This window comes from Panicum virgatum, chromosome 6K, assembly GCF_016808335.1.
Source record: "Panicum virgatum strain AP13 chromosome 6K, P.virgatum_v5, whole genome shotgun sequence".
In the NCBI taxonomy this organism is placed as follows: Eukaryota; Viridiplantae; Streptophyta; class Magnoliopsida; order Poales; family Poaceae; genus Panicum; species Panicum virgatum.
Window position 1 is genome coordinate 12,474,645 of NC_053141.1, and position 21,595 is coordinate 12,496,239.

Sequence of the window (21,595 nt, forward strand, 5' to 3'; positions counted from 1 at the left end):
AAGTTGAGGCGGATGCCTTTTCTTCCTTTCAGAAATTGTTGGAAACTTGGATCCAGAAGCTTATTATTGTAGGTTCAAATTTGTACCATCCCAGCTTCATTCCGTTGAGGAAATAGATCACTAATGGTGTCATAAGGTGCGCAAGAATAGAGGTTTCGATCCAGAATTGCATTGTGCCTTTGTGCTTGGCATGAGACTCTAGAATATAATAATCCAGACAAATATCCTAAATGCAATTGTCATGCACATTCTCTTTCGTATCAATTTTTTTTCGCGATCGTGCCTGAGCACGTTTTTCATTAAGAGGAAAGCAGTTACACACACAATCTTGATGTGGCCAAGCAGAGTTTGACCAACACAAGAGCACAAAGAACTAAAAATAAAGAAACACTGAAAAAACGCACACACAAACAGAAAAACACAACGTCAACACAAACAACAGCTTTTGCGACCAACAAGCAACCTAGCATGGGGCTCAAGACACCATCATCGGCGTGGCCACCTCCGCCGCCAGGGAGCCCATACCAGCAGGCAGCAACGCATCAAGGGCCTCGTAGTGCGAGGTTGTTAGGGTGGACGAAAACGTAGCCGTAAACTGCTGGAAAGACGAGGCATCCGGCGGCTGGCTGTCGGAAGTGATGCCTAGTTTCTTCATCATCACGTTCTGTGCTTGGACAACAGGCTTTGTTGCGCGGTGCCGTGATTTTCGTGCCAAACGCTCGCTGCGTCTGATAGTGAACTCCTGCTGCTGCGGGCGTGATCTCCGGCGCGGCGAAGAAGCTACCAACGGCGGTGGGGGCGCATCCGTACACACAGCACGCGCAAAATCAACAATTGCATCATTCGTTGGGATCTCAGCAACAGCAAAGAGATGGAGCGGAAGCGTTTCTCGCGTTCCACGAGCGACCGTTACATTGCGCATGTCATCCGGAATGTGAGATAGCGGCTGGGAGTCCTGAACATCAAAACGTACCGCTTCAAAGCGAGCACCTTGGCAACCCATTATCAAAATGTACCGATTCAAACTCCACAACAACGGGGGTCGATGGCCCAGTACTAGGGGGTTGAGTGCTGAGATCCGCGACCGGAGCGAGAGAGGCCTCCAAGGTCATTGGGTCCAGCCCAATTGAGCGCAACGGTCGCTCCACACTAGGAGGCAGTGGAGGGAGCCCCGACCGGAGCGAGAGAGGCCTCCAAGGTCATTGGGTCCAGCCCAATTGAGCGCGACGGTCGCTCCACACTAGGAGGCAGTGGAGGGAGCCCCTCCATGTTACCGCTACGCATGCGACTGCAGCGTGCAAAGGAAGCTTCATCCAACATCGGGTCGAAAAGGTCAAACCCGGGCTCAAAAGTTGCAGGGTATGGCATTGCCACAGCAAATGTAGGGTCGTCACGGGGGCCTGCAGCAGACGGCCTCGAGCCACACGCCAGAGACCCACTCCCGAGGTGCAACGGGAGACGGGGTGGCTCATCAAAATTTGAAACAAGTGGGGGCCCATCAGAGCGCCGTTCACCAAGCAAACGCCGGCCGCATGAGGATCGCGGCGGAGGTAGGCGGCCGAAGCGTAGAGGACCGTGGTCGGTCTCCAGTGCCCCCGCCGTGGAGCGCCGACCCACGCCATCGTTGGAGTTGTCGGAGAAGCACCGGCCATGGTGGCCGCGGCCGCCATTGGTCCAGTCAGATGAGCGCGGGCCGAGGCGGCCATCATCAGAACCCGCCCCGCCATCAAGGGAACGGAAAACCGTACGACGCGGCCATGGATGAGAGCGCGAGTAGTTCCTGACCCCAGGGTGCTCATCTTCGTCGTCGGAATCACTGTCCAAACGATCCGGAATAACATGTGGGCCATCGGAGGAGTCAGAAGAATGATTTGCCTAGTCTTGTATCTCAAGGATTTCCACATCAATCCTATACCGGAGAAGAGGCTGGTCGTGGAAGATGATCTCCTCCGGCCGGAGGAATAGTTCAGCGCCAATGTTCCTGTTGACCGGCTCTGGTATACGGATGGTGGCGACGTTAGGGATGAGATCCGGGTCACTGCACCAGACGACCCCATGGAAGTGCCGCAAATCTTCCCGAGCCAAAGTGGCGGGGGTAGGCTCCGGGCACGCGCAGGCATCACCAAGAATGCGCAGCGCCGTATCCGCCGACCAAGCATGGGAGGGGATGCCCCTCAGCTCAACCAACACTCGGAAATGCATCGAATCGGCATCCGCCGAGGAGACGCGCCTCCACCTGCGGAATCGGAGGACCATGTCGGCAGTAGGGGCGGAGGAGCATGAAGCACCTACACAAGAGTTGCAGCTTGGCGGAAGATGACGAGGAAATCCTCAGGATGGAAGCGATGCAGGGAGAAATCATTCTCAGCGACCTCGTAGTTGTCCTGGAGAAAATGACGCACGTCGGAGAAGGAGAGAGCAGCCGTGTGCCCACCACCAGGGCGGTGAGAGCGATCTCGGACAGTGCGTCGTCCTCTACCTGAAGCTCCGTGCACCGCGGGATGGTTCGCGTCACCTGTGCGGGCCGGCGATAGGGGTGGCCACGCGGGAGCGACGGCGGAGGCGAGTCAAGGATTGAGGCTGCCGGAGAGGGTCTGCAGATGGAGGGAGGACCCGAGAAAGGGCGACCCGTCGAGGCAGACCCAGTCAACGCCGTGGTAGCAGATGCCGCCGAGCGACCCGCACGGACGAGGAGCGACGCGACCGCGACGTCGCGGCAGGTGCCAACCCGGCGGACGGGCTGGCCGCGACCCCTCCGAGGAGGTGGACGACCGTAGCGACAGTACTTGGCGGAATGGCCCTCCCGCTCACAGCGGAGACACCGAGACGGGAAGGAGCATCGCGCCGCGACATGGCCATAGGACAGGCAATTGAAGCACCTGCCCACCAGATCCGCAGGAACGGGCCGACGAGGATGCGGGGAACGAGCACGTTGCGCTTCTCGCCGGAGACGGCGCTTGTTAACCACCTCGCGGAACCCATCAGCGTCTGCCGGCGAGACGTGCGACCTAGGAGCACGGGCCTCCTCCCACGGCTGCAGGCGCCGAGCCTCAGCCATAAACCCACCAGGTCCGTGACGTGGCGGAGAGGGGCGCGACCAATGGGCATGGGGTCATTGCCCTTCGAGGAGGGACACGGTGAGGACCATAGGAGTTCCTCTTCATCTTCCTCGGAGTCGGAAGGGATGTTGAAGCAGGGTCCTGCACCCGGCGACAGAGAGAAAAGGACGATGTTGGGGTTCATGGATCTCGAGCTAGGAGGGGAGGAGGCTTGAGGGTGGGGAGCGCTCGGGAGGGGGCGGGTCACTCATCTCCCATCGCCGGCCGGAGTAGTTCTCTTTCGTATCATGAGGAGAAGTCATTTGTATCTCTCTGATGGTCTTGGCAAGCAATGTTGGACATGGATATGACCTTAGTGATGCAACTGGCGACATGCCTAGGCTTGCTGTTGTATTTGGTGCCTGAGGATTGGATTGAATGACCAAGTTCTCAATGCATGATGAAGAAGATGCGTAAGAGAGTATAAATAGAAGAAAAAAATGAGAGTATGTGTACAAACCTAATGAAATATGTACTTTTGTTGGTGTAGTTTGGCAGCACCCTGTCTTCTTTCATGGTGTTCACACAAGAGGTCAAAATAAGCAGGAGGCTCGCAGGGTGAGATAAAAAAGAAGTCAAAAGAGATGGTTCGCAGTGATGCTCAGATAGACTGCTCGTGCAGCGTGCTGTCTTTCAAGGCATAGTACCGTGGCAATCTATTTCAGTGCTGCATGCGTTCACATGGTGGCAGGATTGAAGTTGCTATGGTTTAATTAAAGGGATTATTGCGTTCTTACCCATGTTTTAAATCTCAATTGTTATTTTATCCTCATTTTTTCTTACTTTGCATTTTTGCTCATACTATTTCAACATCAAGTCTCTGTTTACTCCTGGAATTCACACCGTTAGCTGCAGCCGAGATTTAGCAAATGCAAAAATAAGAAAATTCTTCGTAATAGGGCGAAAAGACAAAACTACCCCTTGTCTCTTATCCCCTCCCGTTTCTAAGCCAGTTTTCATTGTTGAACCCCTAGCAAGCGGCGGCAGGAGCTGCAGAGCGGCGCGCCACACGCAGGAGTAGGAGCGGCGGGCGCGGCCAGCAGCTCTCCCATGCGTGCGCAAGTGGAGGCGCGAGCAGCGGGCAGGAGCTGCGAGCTGCGGAGGGGAAGCGCTACGCAGGGGATGCATGGAGGGGTGGCGGCGGCGGCGGCTGCAGCCCACACGCCCAGGGGTGAGCGCCGAGGCGGGCGCACGCGGGGGCCAAGCGAGGCGGGCGAGCGGCAGGCCACGCGAGGCAGGCGCGCGCGCCAGGGCCGTCGTGCGACGCGGCGGCCGCGGAGGGGCGCGTGGAGGCAGGGGGCGTGCCGAGGCGCGCGCGCAAGCAGGGGGGCTTGATTGATGAATTTTGGATGCAGCCACCTGATTGCAAAAAGAAAATAGTGTGTTTATCCGAGAACTTCCTCTGGCAAAGCCTTTCTTTTTTGGGTGTCGAATAAAACATGCAGGGATGGATTTTCACGAGTTATTGGATATCCCCAGGGTGCTCGCCGGAAATACCATGATGATGTCCCCCTGGTCCGTTCCTTGCAGCCTCACTTAGCGTAGTAAATTATCAATCAGGAAAGGCAGCAATGACCATGTATGTTGCGATGTGATCTGGTGGTACATCTATTTTGTACATATATGATGGAATGTTATATTATATATATATATTTATGTGTATATATATGTATATATGTGTATATATATGTATATGTGTATATATATGTATATATGTGTATATATATGTATATATGTGTATATATATATGTATATGTATATATATATATGTATATATGTGTGTATATATATATATATGGTTTGAACTTATTTTTGTGTGTCATGATGCTGTCCAAATTCAATCAAATTCTTGTTCATATTCTTATTGAAATGCTGTTGAAATATAATGGCAAATAAGGGTATATTCACAAAGTTCTAAAAAGAAGTAGGGGTATATTCGCAAGGGCAAAAATGTCTTCTTTGACACTGTTATGTGCTGTTCACGGAGTAGGGGTAGTATGAGGCTTTGTTTCCAAATAGTAGGGGCAAAAATGCAAAGTGAAAGAAAATGAGGTTAAAATCACAATTGGAGTCCAAAAACAGGGGCAAGAACGCAATTGTCCCATTAATTAAAAGAGTAAAATACATGGCCGGTCCTCGAACTTGTCTCAAAGTTCCATTTAGGTCCCTAAACAATACATTTTTAGATCCCTAAATTTGTTCAAAAGTGTCATTCGAGTCCCTAAACTCTCAAGACACAGATTAGAAATTTATAGTTTTAACTGTCTGAACCATGCTAGCTAAAGTTACGGGGGAAGGAGTTAGGATCTGAGCTAAAAGGGATGTGGTGGCTCTAAATTGCATGCACTTCCTTGTGCTTGGCAAGCAAATGATGAAAGCGATTGACCATTGAAGTTAGGGTCCCTGCCAGATCTGGTGATGGAACAATATTGTTGGCATCATTAGTAAAATTAGGCAGGTATTTTGGAAGAAATAAAACACGAATAAGTAGATCTAATCACCTACAAATTAACAGGAAAAATGTAAATCGCTGGATATGCCAATGCTAGATCTGCATGTAAATCAACAGTGGTAATAAACAGTGAGAGGAGAATCTGGAAAAGACGCAAGACCTCGTGATACGGAACTCTGTGTTTAGTTGGTGAAAAAGTTTGGGTTTTGATACTGTAGCACATTTCGTTGTTACTTGACAAATAATGTTCAATCATGGACTAATTAGGCTTAAAAGATTCATCTCGTGCTAATCAGTTAGATTATATAATTAGTTATTTTTAACTTAATTTAATGCTCTATGCATGTGTCCAAATCTTCGATGTGATGGGTACTATGCAAAATTTTTTAGAAACTAAACAAGACCAAATGCAGAACACATGCAAAAGGTCATCTGAATAAATTGCAGGACATGTGCAAGGTCATCATGGGGGAAGAAGCCTTCTATGGCGGGCTCCGTTTGGTTTGCGCTGTGCTAGTGAATAGTGACACTTTGACTGCTAATTACAGTGTCAAATAAAGTCAGTTTACAAAACCAACTTCAGAACCCCTGCGCTAGGAACCCTGAAGAATCTAATGAGGCCTTTGATCGCGCGATTAGAGAATAGTTACTGTAGCATCACTGTAGCCAATTATCTATTAATTACTGTCATTAGATTCGTCGCGAAAAGTTACACACATCCCTGAAAAGGTTTTGCAAATTGACTTCATTTACTGCTTCATGCATAGAAGATTCTCTCGTAGCGTAGCGTAGCGTGAACCAAACGGGGCCTATATATTATCGACAAGACAAGAGGATCCATAACTTGTCAGCATTTTCACACTTGGAACATCAATAACTGGAAGTAAGCAATGAAGCGTGTTGTCAGCAGGGTTCACCAAACCGGCCGGAACCGGTCCGGTTACCGCGGTTACCGGTCTAACCGGCCCGGACCGGTTCCGGTTCCGGCCGGTTTTAAACCGGCCCAAATTCAAATTTTAAATTTGAATTCTAAAGAATGGAAAAATCCCAAAAAAATCTTAAAAATATTTCAAGTTGCGACGAATTTAATGATGTCAAATTTTTTCAAATATTCGTTCATTTAGTATACTTTGCGAGCATTTGAAGTTAAACAAAAAAAACGTGCATACAAAAGTATACAAATACAATGTAAAAGTAGTAAAAAAAGGGTTTGAGGGTTCATTTAGGCTAAAACATGTTATACAAACATTCATTTCGTATACTTTGCGGATATTTGAATTTAAACAAAAAAAGAAAAAAAATTGAATTTAGCGGGTTACCAGTCAAACCGACCGGTTACCAGTCAAACCGACCGGTAACCGGTCAAACCGGACCGGTAAACCGGTCAAACCAGCCGGTTAGCCGTTCGAAACCGGTATAACTGCGGGTTTTGAGTTCAAATTTGAGTTTGACCGGTTTTTACCGGTAACCGGTCAAACCGGACCGGTTAGCCGGAACCGGGCGCCGGCGGTTCGGTCCAAACGGTCGGATAAAAAAACCCTGGTTGTCAGTGCTCATACAAAGGACAAACTTTTTCTACGATTCCATACTCTTTGATACCTGGGATATGATCAGCTGGAGGTAAGCAGTGGACAAACGAAGGAGGAAAGGACACATTTCAATGGTTTCATACCTAGAACAGGCACAAAGTAAAGAATAAAGAAACACTGAAAGCTTTATAGGAGGGCGAAGGAGTCCAGTATTCTATAAAAAAAGACGAAATTATAATGTTTATGTGCTGTATGTGCATGATTCAATAGCAGATAATCATAGGAAGCAGAATGTTCATGATTAAGCAAGGTATTGTGAGCTTCCTCAAGCTTCTCATGAGTTTCTTTGAGATTCTCATGAGAAGTCTTTAGCTCCTCATAGGAATCTTGAAGAGAAGTAAATTTCAACTTCAAGTCCTTTAACTTAGCCTTTTCCTTAGTCATGAATTCATTGGCATCATTGAGCATTTCAATAAGATTATCATATGAAAGTTCATCAAGTTCACCATCTTGTTGTACCTTTGCACCACCCTTTGCCATAAGACAATGTGGTGTAGAGAAGAGTGATGGAACCTCCTTGATGGCGATCCTGGCAACTCCCTTGGATGGCTTGTCATCATCATCATCATCATCATCATCATCATCATCATCATCATCATCGGAGCTTGCATCGGAATCCCATTCAACAAAATAACCTTGGCCATTCTTCTTCTTCTTGATGAACTTCTTCTTCTTCTTTTCATCATTTTTCTTGCCCTTCTTGTTCTTGTCATCTTTCTTGTTTGGACAATTGACAATGATATGACCTACTTCACCACATTGGAAGCAAGTCTTGTCCACAAAAGAATTTTTTCTTGATGATTAACCTCTCTTGCCAAAGTTCTTCTTGCTCATCATTCTATTGAATCTCTTGACAAAGAGAGCCATCTCCTCATCCGATTCTTCTTTTTGGCACCCACTTTCTTCTTCATTTTTGCTATCTTGAGCTTTGAATGCCACACTTTTCTTTTTCATATCAATTTCTCCCCCATGAGCTTCATCTTGAGATTTCTTGAACATGTCATGGGTGAGAACTTCTCCCAATATTTGTGTGAGAGTTGCGGTCTTCACATTTGACCTTACAAGCAAGGTCACAATTGTGTCATATCTTTCTGGAAGACATCTAAGAAACTTGTGGTTGAAATCTGCATCCGGTACCTCAAATCCAAGTCCCTTGAGGTCATTCACAATGTCATTTAGCCGGTTGAACATCTCGGCTATACTCTCATCCTTCTTCATGGTAAATTCACTAAAATTGCCCTTAAGCAAATATAACTTGGCCTCCTTCACACTTGATGTGCCCTCATGAATTTCCATGAGCTTGTTCCATATGTCATTTGCATTTGTGAGGCTCTTGACTCTATTAAATTCAGTCACATCAAGAGCACTAAAGAGCACATTAACCCCTTGATCATTTAGTATCTCATTTTCCTCATCTAGGAGTGTCAAATTCTTTGGGTCCAAAATGACATATCCATCACTTACTACTCTCCATAGCTTTCTACTCATGGCTTTGAGATGAGCCGACATCCTAGTCTTCCATTAATCATAATTGTTCCCATCAAAGAACGGTGGCTTCCCAACATGAATCTCATTATTACTAGTCATTGTTCTACTCCAAGATGGTTAAATCCGCAATTAATTGAGTACTTACCTCTGATACCACTTGTAGGATCAAGAACACAAAAATAAGTTTTATATATATATATATATATATATATATATATATATATATATATATAGAACTTTGTGAATATACCCTTATTTGCCATTATATTTCAACAGCATTTCAATAAGAATATGAACAAGAATTTAATTGAATTTGGACAGCATCATGACACACAAAAATAAGTTCAAACCATATATATATATATGTATATATATACATATATATATATGTATATATATATATGTATATATATATGTATGTATACATATATATATGTATATATGTATATATGTATATACATATATATACATATAATTTGGACAGCAATTCAATTAAATTCTTGTTCATATTCTTATTGAAATGCTGTTGAAATATAATGGCAAATAAGGGTATATTCACAAAGTTCTAAAAAGAAGTAGGGGTATATTCGCAAGGGCAAAAATGTCTTCTTTGACACTGTTATGTGCTGTTCACGGAGTAGGGGTAGTATGAGGCTTTGTTTCCAAATAGTAGGGGCAAAAATGCAAAGTGAAAGAAAATGAGGTTAAAATCACAATTGGAGTCCAAAAACAGGGGCAAGAACGCAATTGTCCCATTAATTAAAAGAGTAAAATACATGGCCGGTTCTCGAACTTGTCTCAAAGTTCCATTTAGGTCCCTAAACAATACATTTTTAGATCCCTAAATTTGTTCAAAAGTGTCATTCGAGTCCCTAAACTCTCAAGACACAGATTAGAAATTTATAGTTTTAACTGTCTGAACCATGCTAGCTAAAGTTACGGGGGAAGGAGTTAGGATCTGAGCTAAAAGGGATGTGGTGGCTCTAAATTGCATGCACTTCCTTGTGCTTGGCAAGCAAATGATGAAAGCGATTGACCATTGAAGTTAGGGTCCCTGCCAGATCTGGTGATGGAACAATATTGTTGGCATCATTAGTAAAATTAGGCAGGTATTTTGGAAGAAATAAAACACGAATAAGTAGATCTAATCACCTACAAATTAACAGGAAAAATGTAAATCGCTGGATATGCCAATGCTAGATCTGCATGTAAATCAACAGTGGTAATAAACAGTGAGAGGAGAATCTGGAAAAGACGCAAGACCTCGTGATACGAAACTCTGTGTTTAGTTGGTGAAAAAGTTTGGGTTTTGATACTGTAGCACATTTCGTTGTTACTTGACAAATAATGTTCAATCATGGACTAATTAGGCTTAAAAGATTCATCTCGTGCTAATCAGTTAGATTATATAATTAGTTATTTTTAACTTAATTTAATGCTCTATGCATGTGTCCAAATCTTCGATGTGATGGGTACTATGCAAAATTTTTTAGAAACTAAACAAGACCAAATGCAGAACACATGCAAAAGGTCATCTGAATAAATTGCAGGACATGTGCAAGGTCATCATGGGGGAAGAAGCCTTCTATGGCGGGCTCCGTTTGGTTTGCGCTGTGCTAGTGAATAGTGACACTTTGACTGTTAATTACAGTGTCAAATAAAGTCAGTTTACAAAACCAACTTCAGAACCCCTGCGCTAGGAACCCTGAAGAATCTAATGAGGCCTTTGATCGCGCGATTAGAGAATAGTTACTGTAGCATCACTGTAGCCAATTATCTATTAATTACTGTCATTAGATTCGTCGCGAAAAGTTACACACATCCCTGAAAAGGTTTTGCAAATTGACTTCATTTACTGCTTCATGCATAGAAGATTCTCTCGTAGCGTAGCGTAGCGTGAACCAAACGGGGCCTATATATTATCGACAAGACAAGAGGATCCATAACTTGTCAGCATTTTCACACTTGGAACATCAATAACTGGAAGTAAGCAATGAAGCGTGTTGTCAGCAGGGTTCACCAAACCGGCCGGAACCGGTCCGGTTACCGCGGTTACCGGTCTAACCGGCCCGGACCGGTTCCGGTTCCGGCCGGTTTTAAACCGGCCCAAATTCAAATTTTAAATTTGAATTCTAAAGAATGGAAAAATCCCAAAAAAATCTTAAAAATATTTCAAGTTGCGACGAATTTAATGATGTCAAATTTTTTCAAATATTCGTTCATTTAGTATACTTTGCGAGCATTTGAAGTTAAACAAAAAAAACGTGCATACAAAAGTATACAAATACAATGTAAAAGTAGTAAAAAAAGGGTTTGAGGGTTCATTTAGGCTAAAACATGTTATACAAACATTCATTTCGTATACTTTGCGGATATTTGAATTTAAACAAAAAAAGAAAAAAAATTGAATTTAGCGGGTTACCAGTCAAACCGACCGGTTACCAGTCAAACCGACCGGTAACCGGTCAAACCGGACCGGTAAACCGGTCAAACCAGCCGGTTAGCCGTTCGAAACCGGTATAACTGCGGGTTTTGAGTTCAAATTTGAGTTTGACCGGTTTTTACCGGTAACCGGTCAAACCGGACCGGTTAGCCGGAACCGGGCGCCGGCGGTTCGGTCCAAACGGTCGGATAAAAAAACCCTGGTTGTCAGTGCTCATACAAAGGACAAACTTTTTCTACGATTCCATACTCTTTGATACCTGGGATATGATCAGCTGGAGGTAAGCAGTGGACAAACGAAGGAGGAAAGGACACATTTCAATGGTTTCATACCTAGAACAGGCACAAAGTAAAGAATAAAGAAACACTGAAAGCTTTATAGGAGGGCGAAGGAGTCCAGTATTCTATAAAAAAGACGAAATTATAATGTTTATGTGCTGTATGTGCATGATTCAATAGCAGATAATCATAGGAAGCAGAATGTTCATGATTAAGCAAGGTATTGTGAGCTTCCTCAAGCTTCTCATGAGTTTCTTTGAGATTCTCATGAGAAGTCTTTAGCTCCTCATAGGAATCTTGAAGAGAAGTAAATTTCAACTTCAAGTCCTTTAACTTAGCCTTTTCCTTAGTCATGAATTCATTGGCATCATTGAGCATTTCAATAAGATTATCATATGAAAGTTCATCAAGTTCACCATCTTGTTGTACCTTTGCACCACCCTTTGCCATAAGACAATGTGGTGTAGAGAAGAGTGATGGAACCTCCTTGATGGCGATCCTGGCAACTCCCTTGGATGGCTTGTCATCATCATCATCATCATCATCATCATCATCATCATCATCATCATCATCATCATCATCGGAGCTTGCATCGGAATCCCATTCAACAAAATAACCTTGGCCATTCTTCTTCTTCTTGATGAACTTCTTCTTCTTCTTTTCATCATTTTTCTTGCCCTTCTTGTTCTTGTCATCTTTCTTGTTTGGACAATTGACAATGATATGACCTACTTCACCACATTGGAAGCAAGTCTTGTCCACAAAAGAATTTTTTCTTGATGATTAACCTCTCTTGCCAAAGTTCTTCTTGCTCATCATTCTATTGAATCTCTTGACAAAGAGAGCCATCTCCTCATCCGATTCTTCTTTTTGGCACCCACTTTCTTCTTCATTTTTGCTATCTTGAGCTTTGAATGCCACACTTTTCTTTTTCATATCAATTTCTCCCCCATGAGCTTCATCTTGAGATTTCTTGAACATGTCATGGGTGAGAACTTCTCCCAATATTTGTGTGAGAGTTGCGGTCTTCACATTTGACCTTACAAGCAAGGTCACAATTGTGTCATATCTTTCTGGAAGACATCTAAGAAACTTGTGGTTGAAATCTGCATCCGGTACCTCAAATCCAAGTCCCTTGAGGTCATTCACAATGTCATTTAGCCGGTTGAACATCTCGGCTATACTCTCATCCTTCTTCATGGTAAATTCACTAAAATTGCCCTTAAACAAATATAACTTGGCCTCCTTCACACTTGATGTGCCCTCATGAATTTCCATGAGCTTGTTCCATATGTCATTTGCATTTGTGAGGCTCTTGACTCTATTAAATTCAGTCACATCAAGAGCACTAAAGAGCACATTAACCCCTTGATCATTTAGTATCTCATTTTCCTCATCTAGGAGTGTCAAATTCTTTGGGTCCAAAATGACATATCCATCACTTACTACTCTCCATAGCTTTCTACTCATGGCTTTGAGATGAGCCGACATCCTAGTCTTCCATTAATCATAATTGTTCCCATCAAAGAACGGTGGCTTCCCAACATGAATCTCATTATTACTAGTCATTGTTCTACTCCAAGATGGTTAAATCCGCAATTAATTGAGTACTTACCTCTGATACCACTTGTAGGATCAAGAACACAAAAATAAGTTTTATATATATATATATATATATATATAGAACTTTGTGAATATACCCTTATTTGCCATTATATTTCAACAGCATTTCAATAAGAATATGAACAAGAATTTAATTGAATTTGGACAGCATCATGACACACAAAAATAAGTTCAAACCATATATATATATATGTATATATATACATATATATATATGTATATATATATGTATATATATATGTATGTATACATATATATATGTATATATGTATATATGTATATACATATATATACATATAATTTGGACAGCAATTCAATTAAATTCTTGTTCATATTCTTATTGAAATGCTGTTGAAATATAATGGCAAATAAGGGTATATTCACAAAGTTCTAAAAAGAAGTAGGGGTATATTCGCAAGGGCAAAAATGTCTTCTTTGACACTGTTATGTGCTGTTCACGGAGTAGGGGTAGTATGAGGCTTTGTTTCCAAATAGTAGGGGCAAAAATGCAAAGTGAAAGAAAATGAGGTTAAAATCACAATTGGAGTCCAAAAACAGGGGCAAGAACGCAATTGTCCCATTAATTAAAAGAGTAAAATACATGGCCGGTTCTCGAACTTGTCTCAAAGTTCCATTTAGGTCCCTAAACAATACATTTTTAGATCCCTAAATTTGTTCAAAAGTGTCATTCGAGTCCCTAAACTCTCAAGACACAGATTAGAAATTTATAGTTTTAACTGTCTGAACCATGCTAGCTAAAGTTACGGGGGAAGGAGTTAGGATCTGAGCTAAAAGGGATGTGGTGGCTCTAAATTGCATGCACTTCCTTGTGCTTGGCAAGCAAATGATGAAAGCGATTGACCATTGAAGTTAGGGTCCCTGCCAGATCTGGTGATGGAACAATATTGTTGGCATCATTAGTAAAATTAGGCAGGTATTTTGGAAGAAATAAAACACGAATAAGTAGATCTAATCACCTACAAATTAACAGGAAAAATGTAAATCGCTGGATATGCCAATGCTAGATCTGCATGTAAATCAACAGTGGTAATAAACAGTGAGAGGAGAATCTAGAAAAGACGCAAGACCTCGTGATACGGAACTCTGTGTTTAGTTGGTGAAAAAGTTTGGGTTTTGATACTGTAGCACATTTCGTTGTTACTTGACAAATAATGTTCAATCATGGACTAATTAGGCTTAAAAGATTCATCTCGTGCTAATCAGTTAGATTATATAATTAGTTATTTTTAACTTAATTTAATGCTCTATGCATGTGTCCAAATCTTCGATGTGATGGGTACTATGCAAAATTTTTTAGAAACTAAACAAGACCAAATGCAGAACACATGCAAAAGGTCATCTGAATAAATTGCAGGACATGTGCAAGGTCATCATGGGGGAAGAAGCCTTCTATGGCGGGCTCCGTTTGGTTTGCGCTGTGCTAGTGAATAGTGACACTTTGACTGCTAATTACAGTGTCAAATAAAGTCAGTTTACAAAACCAACTTCAGAACCCCTGCGCTAGGAACCCTGAAGAATCTAACGAGGCCTTTGATCGCGCGATTAGAGAATAGTTACTGTAGCATCACTGTAGCCAATTATCTATTAATTACTGTCATTAGATTCGTCGCGAAAAGTTACACCCATCCCTGAAAAAGTTTTGCAAATTGACTTCTTTTACTGCTTCATGCATAGAAGATTCTCTCGTAGCGTAGCGTAGCGTAGCGTAGCGTGAACCAAACAGGGCCTATATATTATCGACAAGACAAGAGGATCCATAACTTGTCAGCATTTTCACACTTGGAACATCAATAACTGGAAGTAAGCAATGAAGCGTGTTGTCAGTGCTCATACAAAAAGGACAAACTTTTTCTACGATTTCATACTCTTTGATACCTGGAATATGATCAGCTGGAGGTAAGCAGTGGACGAACGAAGGAGGAAAGGACACATTTCAATGGTTTCATACCTAGAACAGGCACAAAGTAAAGAATAAAGAAACACTGAAAGCTTTATAGGAGGGCGAAGGAGTCCAGTATTCTATAAAAAAAAGACGAAATTATAATGTTTATGTGCTGTATGTGCATGATTCAATAGCAGATAATCATAGGAAGCAGAATGTTCATGATTCATATAGGCGGATACGATCATACCTTGAAATGTTCATGTTGATCTTTTTGAAATAGCAACCTAACTTCCCCATTGCATCCAAACCCTTTCAAATTTAGTGATTACAGTAAGAACAGAGAAATAATATGATAATATACGGATATTTAATTTACAATAACTCAAGTCACACGAAGAGCACTGACATGCTTGTTAGAGGTAATCAGTGTATAGCCAAGTTTGTTCACTGATTCATGGAAAACCAACATTTGCTTTCCAAATTGCCATACCACTTGGACTATAATCTAGCTTTATTTCCACTTTTTAAACAATTTGTTTACTGACGACTTTGTCAATTCTCTTAAATCTAATCAGTGAAAACTAAATTGTTTGTAGCAGGAAAAACACATGGTCAGCAGGAAGAAACTAGGCATATATACAAATTTAATTTTACAAAAATACGCTGGTGAAGGAGACATCATATGTATAATAAACATGTACTACTTGATCAAGTAGTCTGACACTTAAATTAGGAAAACTTCATCATGCCTTACTGGTGAAGGAGAAAAGGAAGTTCCATATTCTTTTATTTAAACTTGGGAAGCAAGAAGAAAATATTAATTACATGGGACACTAAATTATTATCCTAGCTGTAGAAATTTTCATATAGCATTAATTATTTGGGTAGTAGGATCCTAGTAAAATTGCGCTGTTTAGAATTAAGTAGCTAGAAGTGCATATATTGGGGTACTAGAATCCTTGTAGAACTGCTCTGATTAGAATTAGAAGGTAGTAGGATTACATTTTTTAGTTGTACATACCAGAAAAACATAAGGAATGCACATGTGTTCAAGTTTAAAAAAAGAACTTCAGAGTGTCAGTGCAGCCAATAACTTGAACTAAGCCAACTTCTCTAGATCTTTGAAAAATTACGAACATTTTTTCTTTACAATTTTTCAAAACATACAAACATAGTTTTGAGTGGGGTTTTCAGGATTCCATCGAATGGGTTTCTTCCATTGAATATTTTTGCCTATTGTTTTGCAGTTATTCTAGTCATAAACATGAGAAATGGAGACCAACCATCCTTAGTAAAGCAGTAAAATTGGTTGGTACGAGCTAAGAATTACACTGAACCATTTCAAATTTTTCAGAAACATTTTTTTAGAGTTTTAGGGCTCAAGCCAGCCCCAGTCTTACAAGCAAAGATCATCCAGAAACTATTACAGCGCGAGTTCTTGTAAAAAGATTTGGCAGGTGGTGACAAAACAGTATTAAAAGATGTTCAAATAACATATCACTTTGACTGTACTGCTAAATTATAAGATTAATAGGGCAGCTAGATCTAACCTTTAATCTGAACTTGAGGTCATCGAATTCAGCAGCATCGGTCATGAGGGGTTGCCAGCGCCATTGCCATGGTGGCTTCAAAAAGCCTTTGCTCATCCGGGCCTAACCAAACAAGGAACATTGATTAGTAAAATTAGCATGGTCAAATCATTCCCATGCGTCAGAGACTAACAAAAATTAGGATGGGCTTACATAAACGCGGTTACTTACCATGACAACGCTGCTGCCTTCCCTCATGAGCTCCTCCTTGAGGTAATCGAACTCGTCGTTGGACATGATGGCCTTCTTGTCGTAGGAGAACACCAAAACGCCAGTTGCAGCAAATACCTCGATTCAATTCAGTTTAATTCACCACCGGGTATAAGTAAAAAGAAAAAAAAATGACGGGGTCGAGGCGGGTTGGGGGCGCGCCTGGAGGAACTCCTGCTCCATCTCCTCGATGGTCTTCGTCTGCTTGCGCTCGATGATGCTGCAGTGGCGGAGCATCGTTCTGCTGCTGCTGGAACTGGCCCTGCGCCTTGCCCTTGGCTGCGTCAGCCCACCACCGGCAGCGGCGGGCGCGGGGGCGCATCGGCACCGCCGCCGCCATTGTCAAGACGCGGCACCTTCGGGAGGTGGTGCACACTGCGGCGGCAGCGCGGGGTGAGCGGCGAATCGCCACGTGCGAGAGCAGAGGGGTACGGGGAGAAGGCACGGCAGGGAGAGCCGCACGTCGGAGGCCATGGCGGGCAGGGCTCTTGGGGGCCGCATCGCCCCAGCGATGCGGAGAAGGGAGATGACCTCCCGTGTGACACGTCGCCGCCGACGGTGGTCGTCGACTTCGTTCCTTAAGGACGCGTGAGACGCCTGGCGCGCCAGCGCCCCTCGCAAGGAGAGGAGGTGCGGCACCAGAAACGCCGCCTGGCCGGCCGCAGGCGAGAAGCAACGATGGCCGTCAGGCTGCGAGCGGGGAGCGACGGCCGTCGCCTTGCCGGCCGTGGACGAGGAGCTGGGGTGCAGGGCAGGCCGCGTGGGCGCCGGACTGGCCGTGGAGAGGAGCGGCAGCGCCGAGCCGGCCGCACGCGCCGCATTGCCGGACCGGCCGCTGACGGGTAGGAACGACGCCGGTATGGCCGCGGGCGGGGAGCGACAGCCGCGGGTCACCGCTTGGCCAACCGCAAGCGAGGAGTCAGGGCGCAGGTAGGCCGCGGGCAGAGAATGACGGCCGCCGCCAGGTCCGCCGCGAGCGAAGAGGTGGGGGCGCAGGGCAGGTAGCGACGGCGGCCGAGTGGCCGTGGGTGAGGAGCTATAAAAAAAGAGGCCGGGTGGGAAGACAGGATGGTGGAACAGACTGGTATTTGGTAATGTGAAATGAGTACCTCATTCTTCAATGGATCAGGAAGTCCTCAATGGACCTGGAAGGAAGCTTCGTGGAATGTGGAGATGTACGGTGACACAGAAGCAAGAGCTGAAGTCAAACGAGAGATTGCAGCCGTAACAAATTGATCGGACGGCGGTAATAATTTTGGCTGATGTGGATGGGCTGGCTGCGCGCGTAGCGCCAGCGCTTTCATATATAGAAAAATGTCAAAAAAAATTAGGAGCCAAAAGTATTATGCCATGTGCTTTTCGGATTTTGATGTTTTTAGGGTATTTGGCTTTTCCGGATGGAGTCCTGAGAGATAAAAAAAACACTTGGAAACTCCTCGTGGTTAGGGCGCGATAATAAGTTTGCCTGACTGGGGGAGTCTGGCTCACCCGTCCTGCCAGGTTGAGTCATGCAACAGCTTGTTGGGGGGGGGGGGGGGGGGGGGTGATTGTTCATATATGCATGGGAGCTGGGCTCCCCCTAGTCAGGCTCTACCGATGCAATAGAAGTTTGATTGGTTGCTTGTATTCGTTCAGCCAGGCTACAAATACATATTGTTTGGTTGCCCGCACGAGAACATATCGCTTGAGATAAAATATCATAAACAACTATCATTATAATATTTATTATGTATGGACGTATGGTTATGTCTTAATAATTCTTAGTTTACCTCATTGAACCTTAACCATCTTTTAAAAATACTAATATTAGTTAATATATACTAATTACCTGCTTAATATTATCATTATGCGATGGACACACACATCCAGTGAGCCAGGCCCGTGGGAAACGGACCTCATCCTTGTTTCCCAGCAGCCTGGACCTCATCCTTGTTTCCCAGCAGCCAGGCTCGCAGTGCTTTCTGTATGTGGCGAGATAGGCTTAGCTCTTGTTTAGTTGCAAAATTCAAAATTTTAAAACTATCACGTCAAATGCGAATTTTATATGCATAGAGTATTAAATTTAGACGAAATAAAAAACTAATTGCATAGTTTGCTTGTAAATTACGAGGTGGATCTAATGACAAATTAATTAGTCTTAATAAATTGATCTCGTAGTTTACAGACGAGTTCTGTAATTATTTTTGTGATTAGTCTATATTTAATACTTTAAATGTGAAAAAAAAAACTATTTCAAAAATTTTACACGCGCAACTAAACAAAACCTTAAGTCAGTCATGCAACCAAACAGTGCCCGCTGCGTCCCGAGAGCCTAGATGAGGCTGATTCACCCAACCAATCAGCCCCTTGTCATGTTTGGTTGTCTGAATCTATTTGTACAAGTTGAGCACATCCGTTGTTCAGTTGGCTACACTAGTACTATACATGAACTTGAAAAGAAACAATAAGTACTAAGATAATATTTATTTTAGTTGAATTAACTACAAAATACTTATTTGTACCCAATTAGGCTTAATTCACTTCATAATGTACTAATATACCTTAAATACACTAATTATTTGCTAATACCATCATTAGCTGGTTAATACCTGCATCCCATGAGCCTGGCTCTCGAGAAATGGGTTTTATTCTCGTTTCTAGCAAGGCAAGCTCGGGGACAGGCACTATTCACCCAGGTAACCAAACGCGCATTACTTGCACCTGTCGATCCTGGTCTGGGCATGTCTAGCAAACCAAACACGACTTTAGTAAACCATCCGTTCAAAATTATAGATTGTATTAATTTTTTAAATATATAAATTTTACTATGTTCCTAAGTATAAACTATGTCTAGATACATAGAAAATTATATACCTAGATTTGTACCTAGATTTGTCAAAAGGATCTACAACTTAATACGAAAGAAGTAGAACAATAGCAAGAATTTTCTCTACTCACGGATAGGGTGACCATTAATAGGAAGACACTTTTGAGAGTGACCATCACCTGGCTGGGAGTTTCTCGGATTTTCTTCTGGAGTTCTTCTGAGGAGCCCCAAGCGCCTGCGGACTACAATGGTACGGCATGCCTGTCACTTTGCACTCAGTAGGCATGTGTATATAGGTTGTAGTTTCTCATTAGATAGTGAGGGCATGTTTGGTAGGGCTCCGGCTCCTCCGAAAATAGCTCCTGCTCTCCTCCGGTGGAGCGGCTTCTTTGATGGAGCTGGAGCCGTTTTGAAAAACATTTGACAAATGGCTTCATTTTGTTGGATTGAAATAGTAAAATGTCTAAATTACCCCTCTTATATTTTTTTCCTTCTTATTTTTTCCTCTATCTTTTTTCTCTCTCTCCCATTTTCTTTTTTTCCTCCCGTCCTCCTTATCCACTTGGCCATTCTCCTCTCCTCCAGCTTCCTCTCCTCCTTCTCCATGCCGCCGCCGCCCTTCTCCAAGCCGCGAGCTCTCTCCATCGCCGCCCTTCTCCACGCTACGAGCTTCCTCCACCGCCGGCCCCCACCGCGGCGAGGCCCCTCCACCGCCGCGGGCTAAATACGGCCCGGCATCTCCAGCCGCCACGCGCACCCGCGGCCTGGCATCTCTGGCCGCCGCGAGCTCCCGCCGTCGTCCTCCCACCCCGCCGCATGGCGCGAAGAGGTGCTGCGCGCGGGGGGTGCAAAGGGGGGCAAGCATTTGTTGGAGCCGCTTGGAGCCATGATTTCCGGCTCCTCCTCGCGTGTGGAAGCCGCGGGGTGCTCCACGGGCAGTGTCGGTGTTCCGAATCACCAGCTAGTAGATTTGTGTGCCCGTCACGGGCTCGGATGGTTATGCAAGGATTAGACACAAGGGTTTATACTGGTTCTGGCAGAATGTCTCTACGTCCAGTTCGAGTTCTTGCGCTCTTGCACTCAAATATTCGTAGTAGGGGTTACAAACAGGCGAGAGAGAAGGAACAGGGCTCCCAAGTCTCTGGTTCGTGCGAGGGTGTGTATGCTAGTCGAGTTGACTTGAAGTCCCCCTCCTCTTTTATAGCTCAAGGGAGAGGAGGCTTTACAATAGGTTGGTTGCGGGGGTCGGACACTCCCTGACCCCAGACAATTATTGGTGCCGTACAGCGTCGTCCCTGTTTAAGTTGATAGCGACCGGAGCTTGGCGCTGTGGAGATCGTGAGTTCACACTGACATGAGGAATTCGCGCTCCTGCTGCCATCACCGGCTACGGGGCATGCGAGAGATTCGCGCTCGCGCTGCCGACGCCCACTGTAGGGCGTGGGGCAGTCAGCCTTACTTGCCTGGGCTCCCGTCGCTGCGTCCCCCGCTGACGACGGTCAGCGGGGTGGTTGAGTGTAGTCTCCCTCCATGCGTACGGACCAACCCGTCTACTTGCTCTGACCGGAGGGGTCATGTCCCGGGTTCCCCGGTCAACAGGCGCTGACACGTCCCTGCCCTTTGACCGCATTCCCCAGGGGCCTTTGTCGCGTCCTCACATCGGCACGTGCTCCTCTGCATGGGGTTGGGCGAGGCGGAGGCGGCCCACGAGGATCGGGCGAGGCGGAGGCTGCATGACGAGGTCGGGCGAGGCGGAGCCCTCCCGCGAGGGTCGAGCGCGTGCCTGGGCCGCGGGTCGCGTCTCGCCCTGCCGAGTCGGTTTTCGGTGTCCCCAGCCACGGGCCAAAACCAGCGGGCCCACTCTAACTTCGGCGACCCGGACGATAATGGGCTTTCTGAGGACACCTATCATTTTTGCCCTCATCAGGCAGCTTCTCACCCGAAGCTGGTGCAATTTGCACCGTTTGGCAGGGCTCCGGAGCCGGTTTTGGAGCCGCCCATGGAGCCTTGCCAAACAGAGCCTGAGTGTGTGTGGTGTGAGTACAAATATTATTAGCTTGTATCTAGGTTAAAGGCTTTTAAAAAAGAGACTTTTGGAAGAAATAAAAAAAGG

The 21,595-nt window shown here is 44.6% G+C and overlaps 1 protein-coding gene across 3 annotated transcripts; it reads right to left on the reverse strand.

The window, feature by feature from the left end:
* Positions 1–10,358: 10,358 nt before the first annotated feature.
* Positions 10,359–17,423, reverse strand: LOC120713925 (PGR5-like protein 1B, chloroplastic). 3 transcript variants are annotated; one of them, XM_039999883.1, is made up of 5 exons: positions 16,638–17,419; positions 16,428–16,529; positions 15,125–15,186; positions 11,330–11,402; positions 10,359–10,607 (listed from the first exon to the last, which is right to left on the reverse strand). In XM_039999883.1, the coding sequence occupies exons 1-5, from the start codon at positions 16,701–16,703 to the stop codon at positions 10,587–10,589; spliced, it is 324 nt and encodes a 107-aa protein (XP_039855817.1). In that variant the 5' UTR covers positions 16,704–17,419; the 3' UTR covers positions 10,359–10,586. The 3 variants fall into 3 exon arrangements, with proteins under 3 accessions (XP_039855817.1, XP_039855815.1, XP_039855816.1); XM_039999881.1 differs by having other exon boundaries at positions 10,362–10,539; positions 16,638–17,418; XM_039999882.1 differs by lacking the exons at positions 10,359–10,607; positions 11,330–11,402 and adding an exon at positions 14,697–14,940 and having other exon boundaries at positions 16,638–17,423.
* Between the last annotated feature and the right edge of the window lie 4,172 nt (positions 17,424–21,595).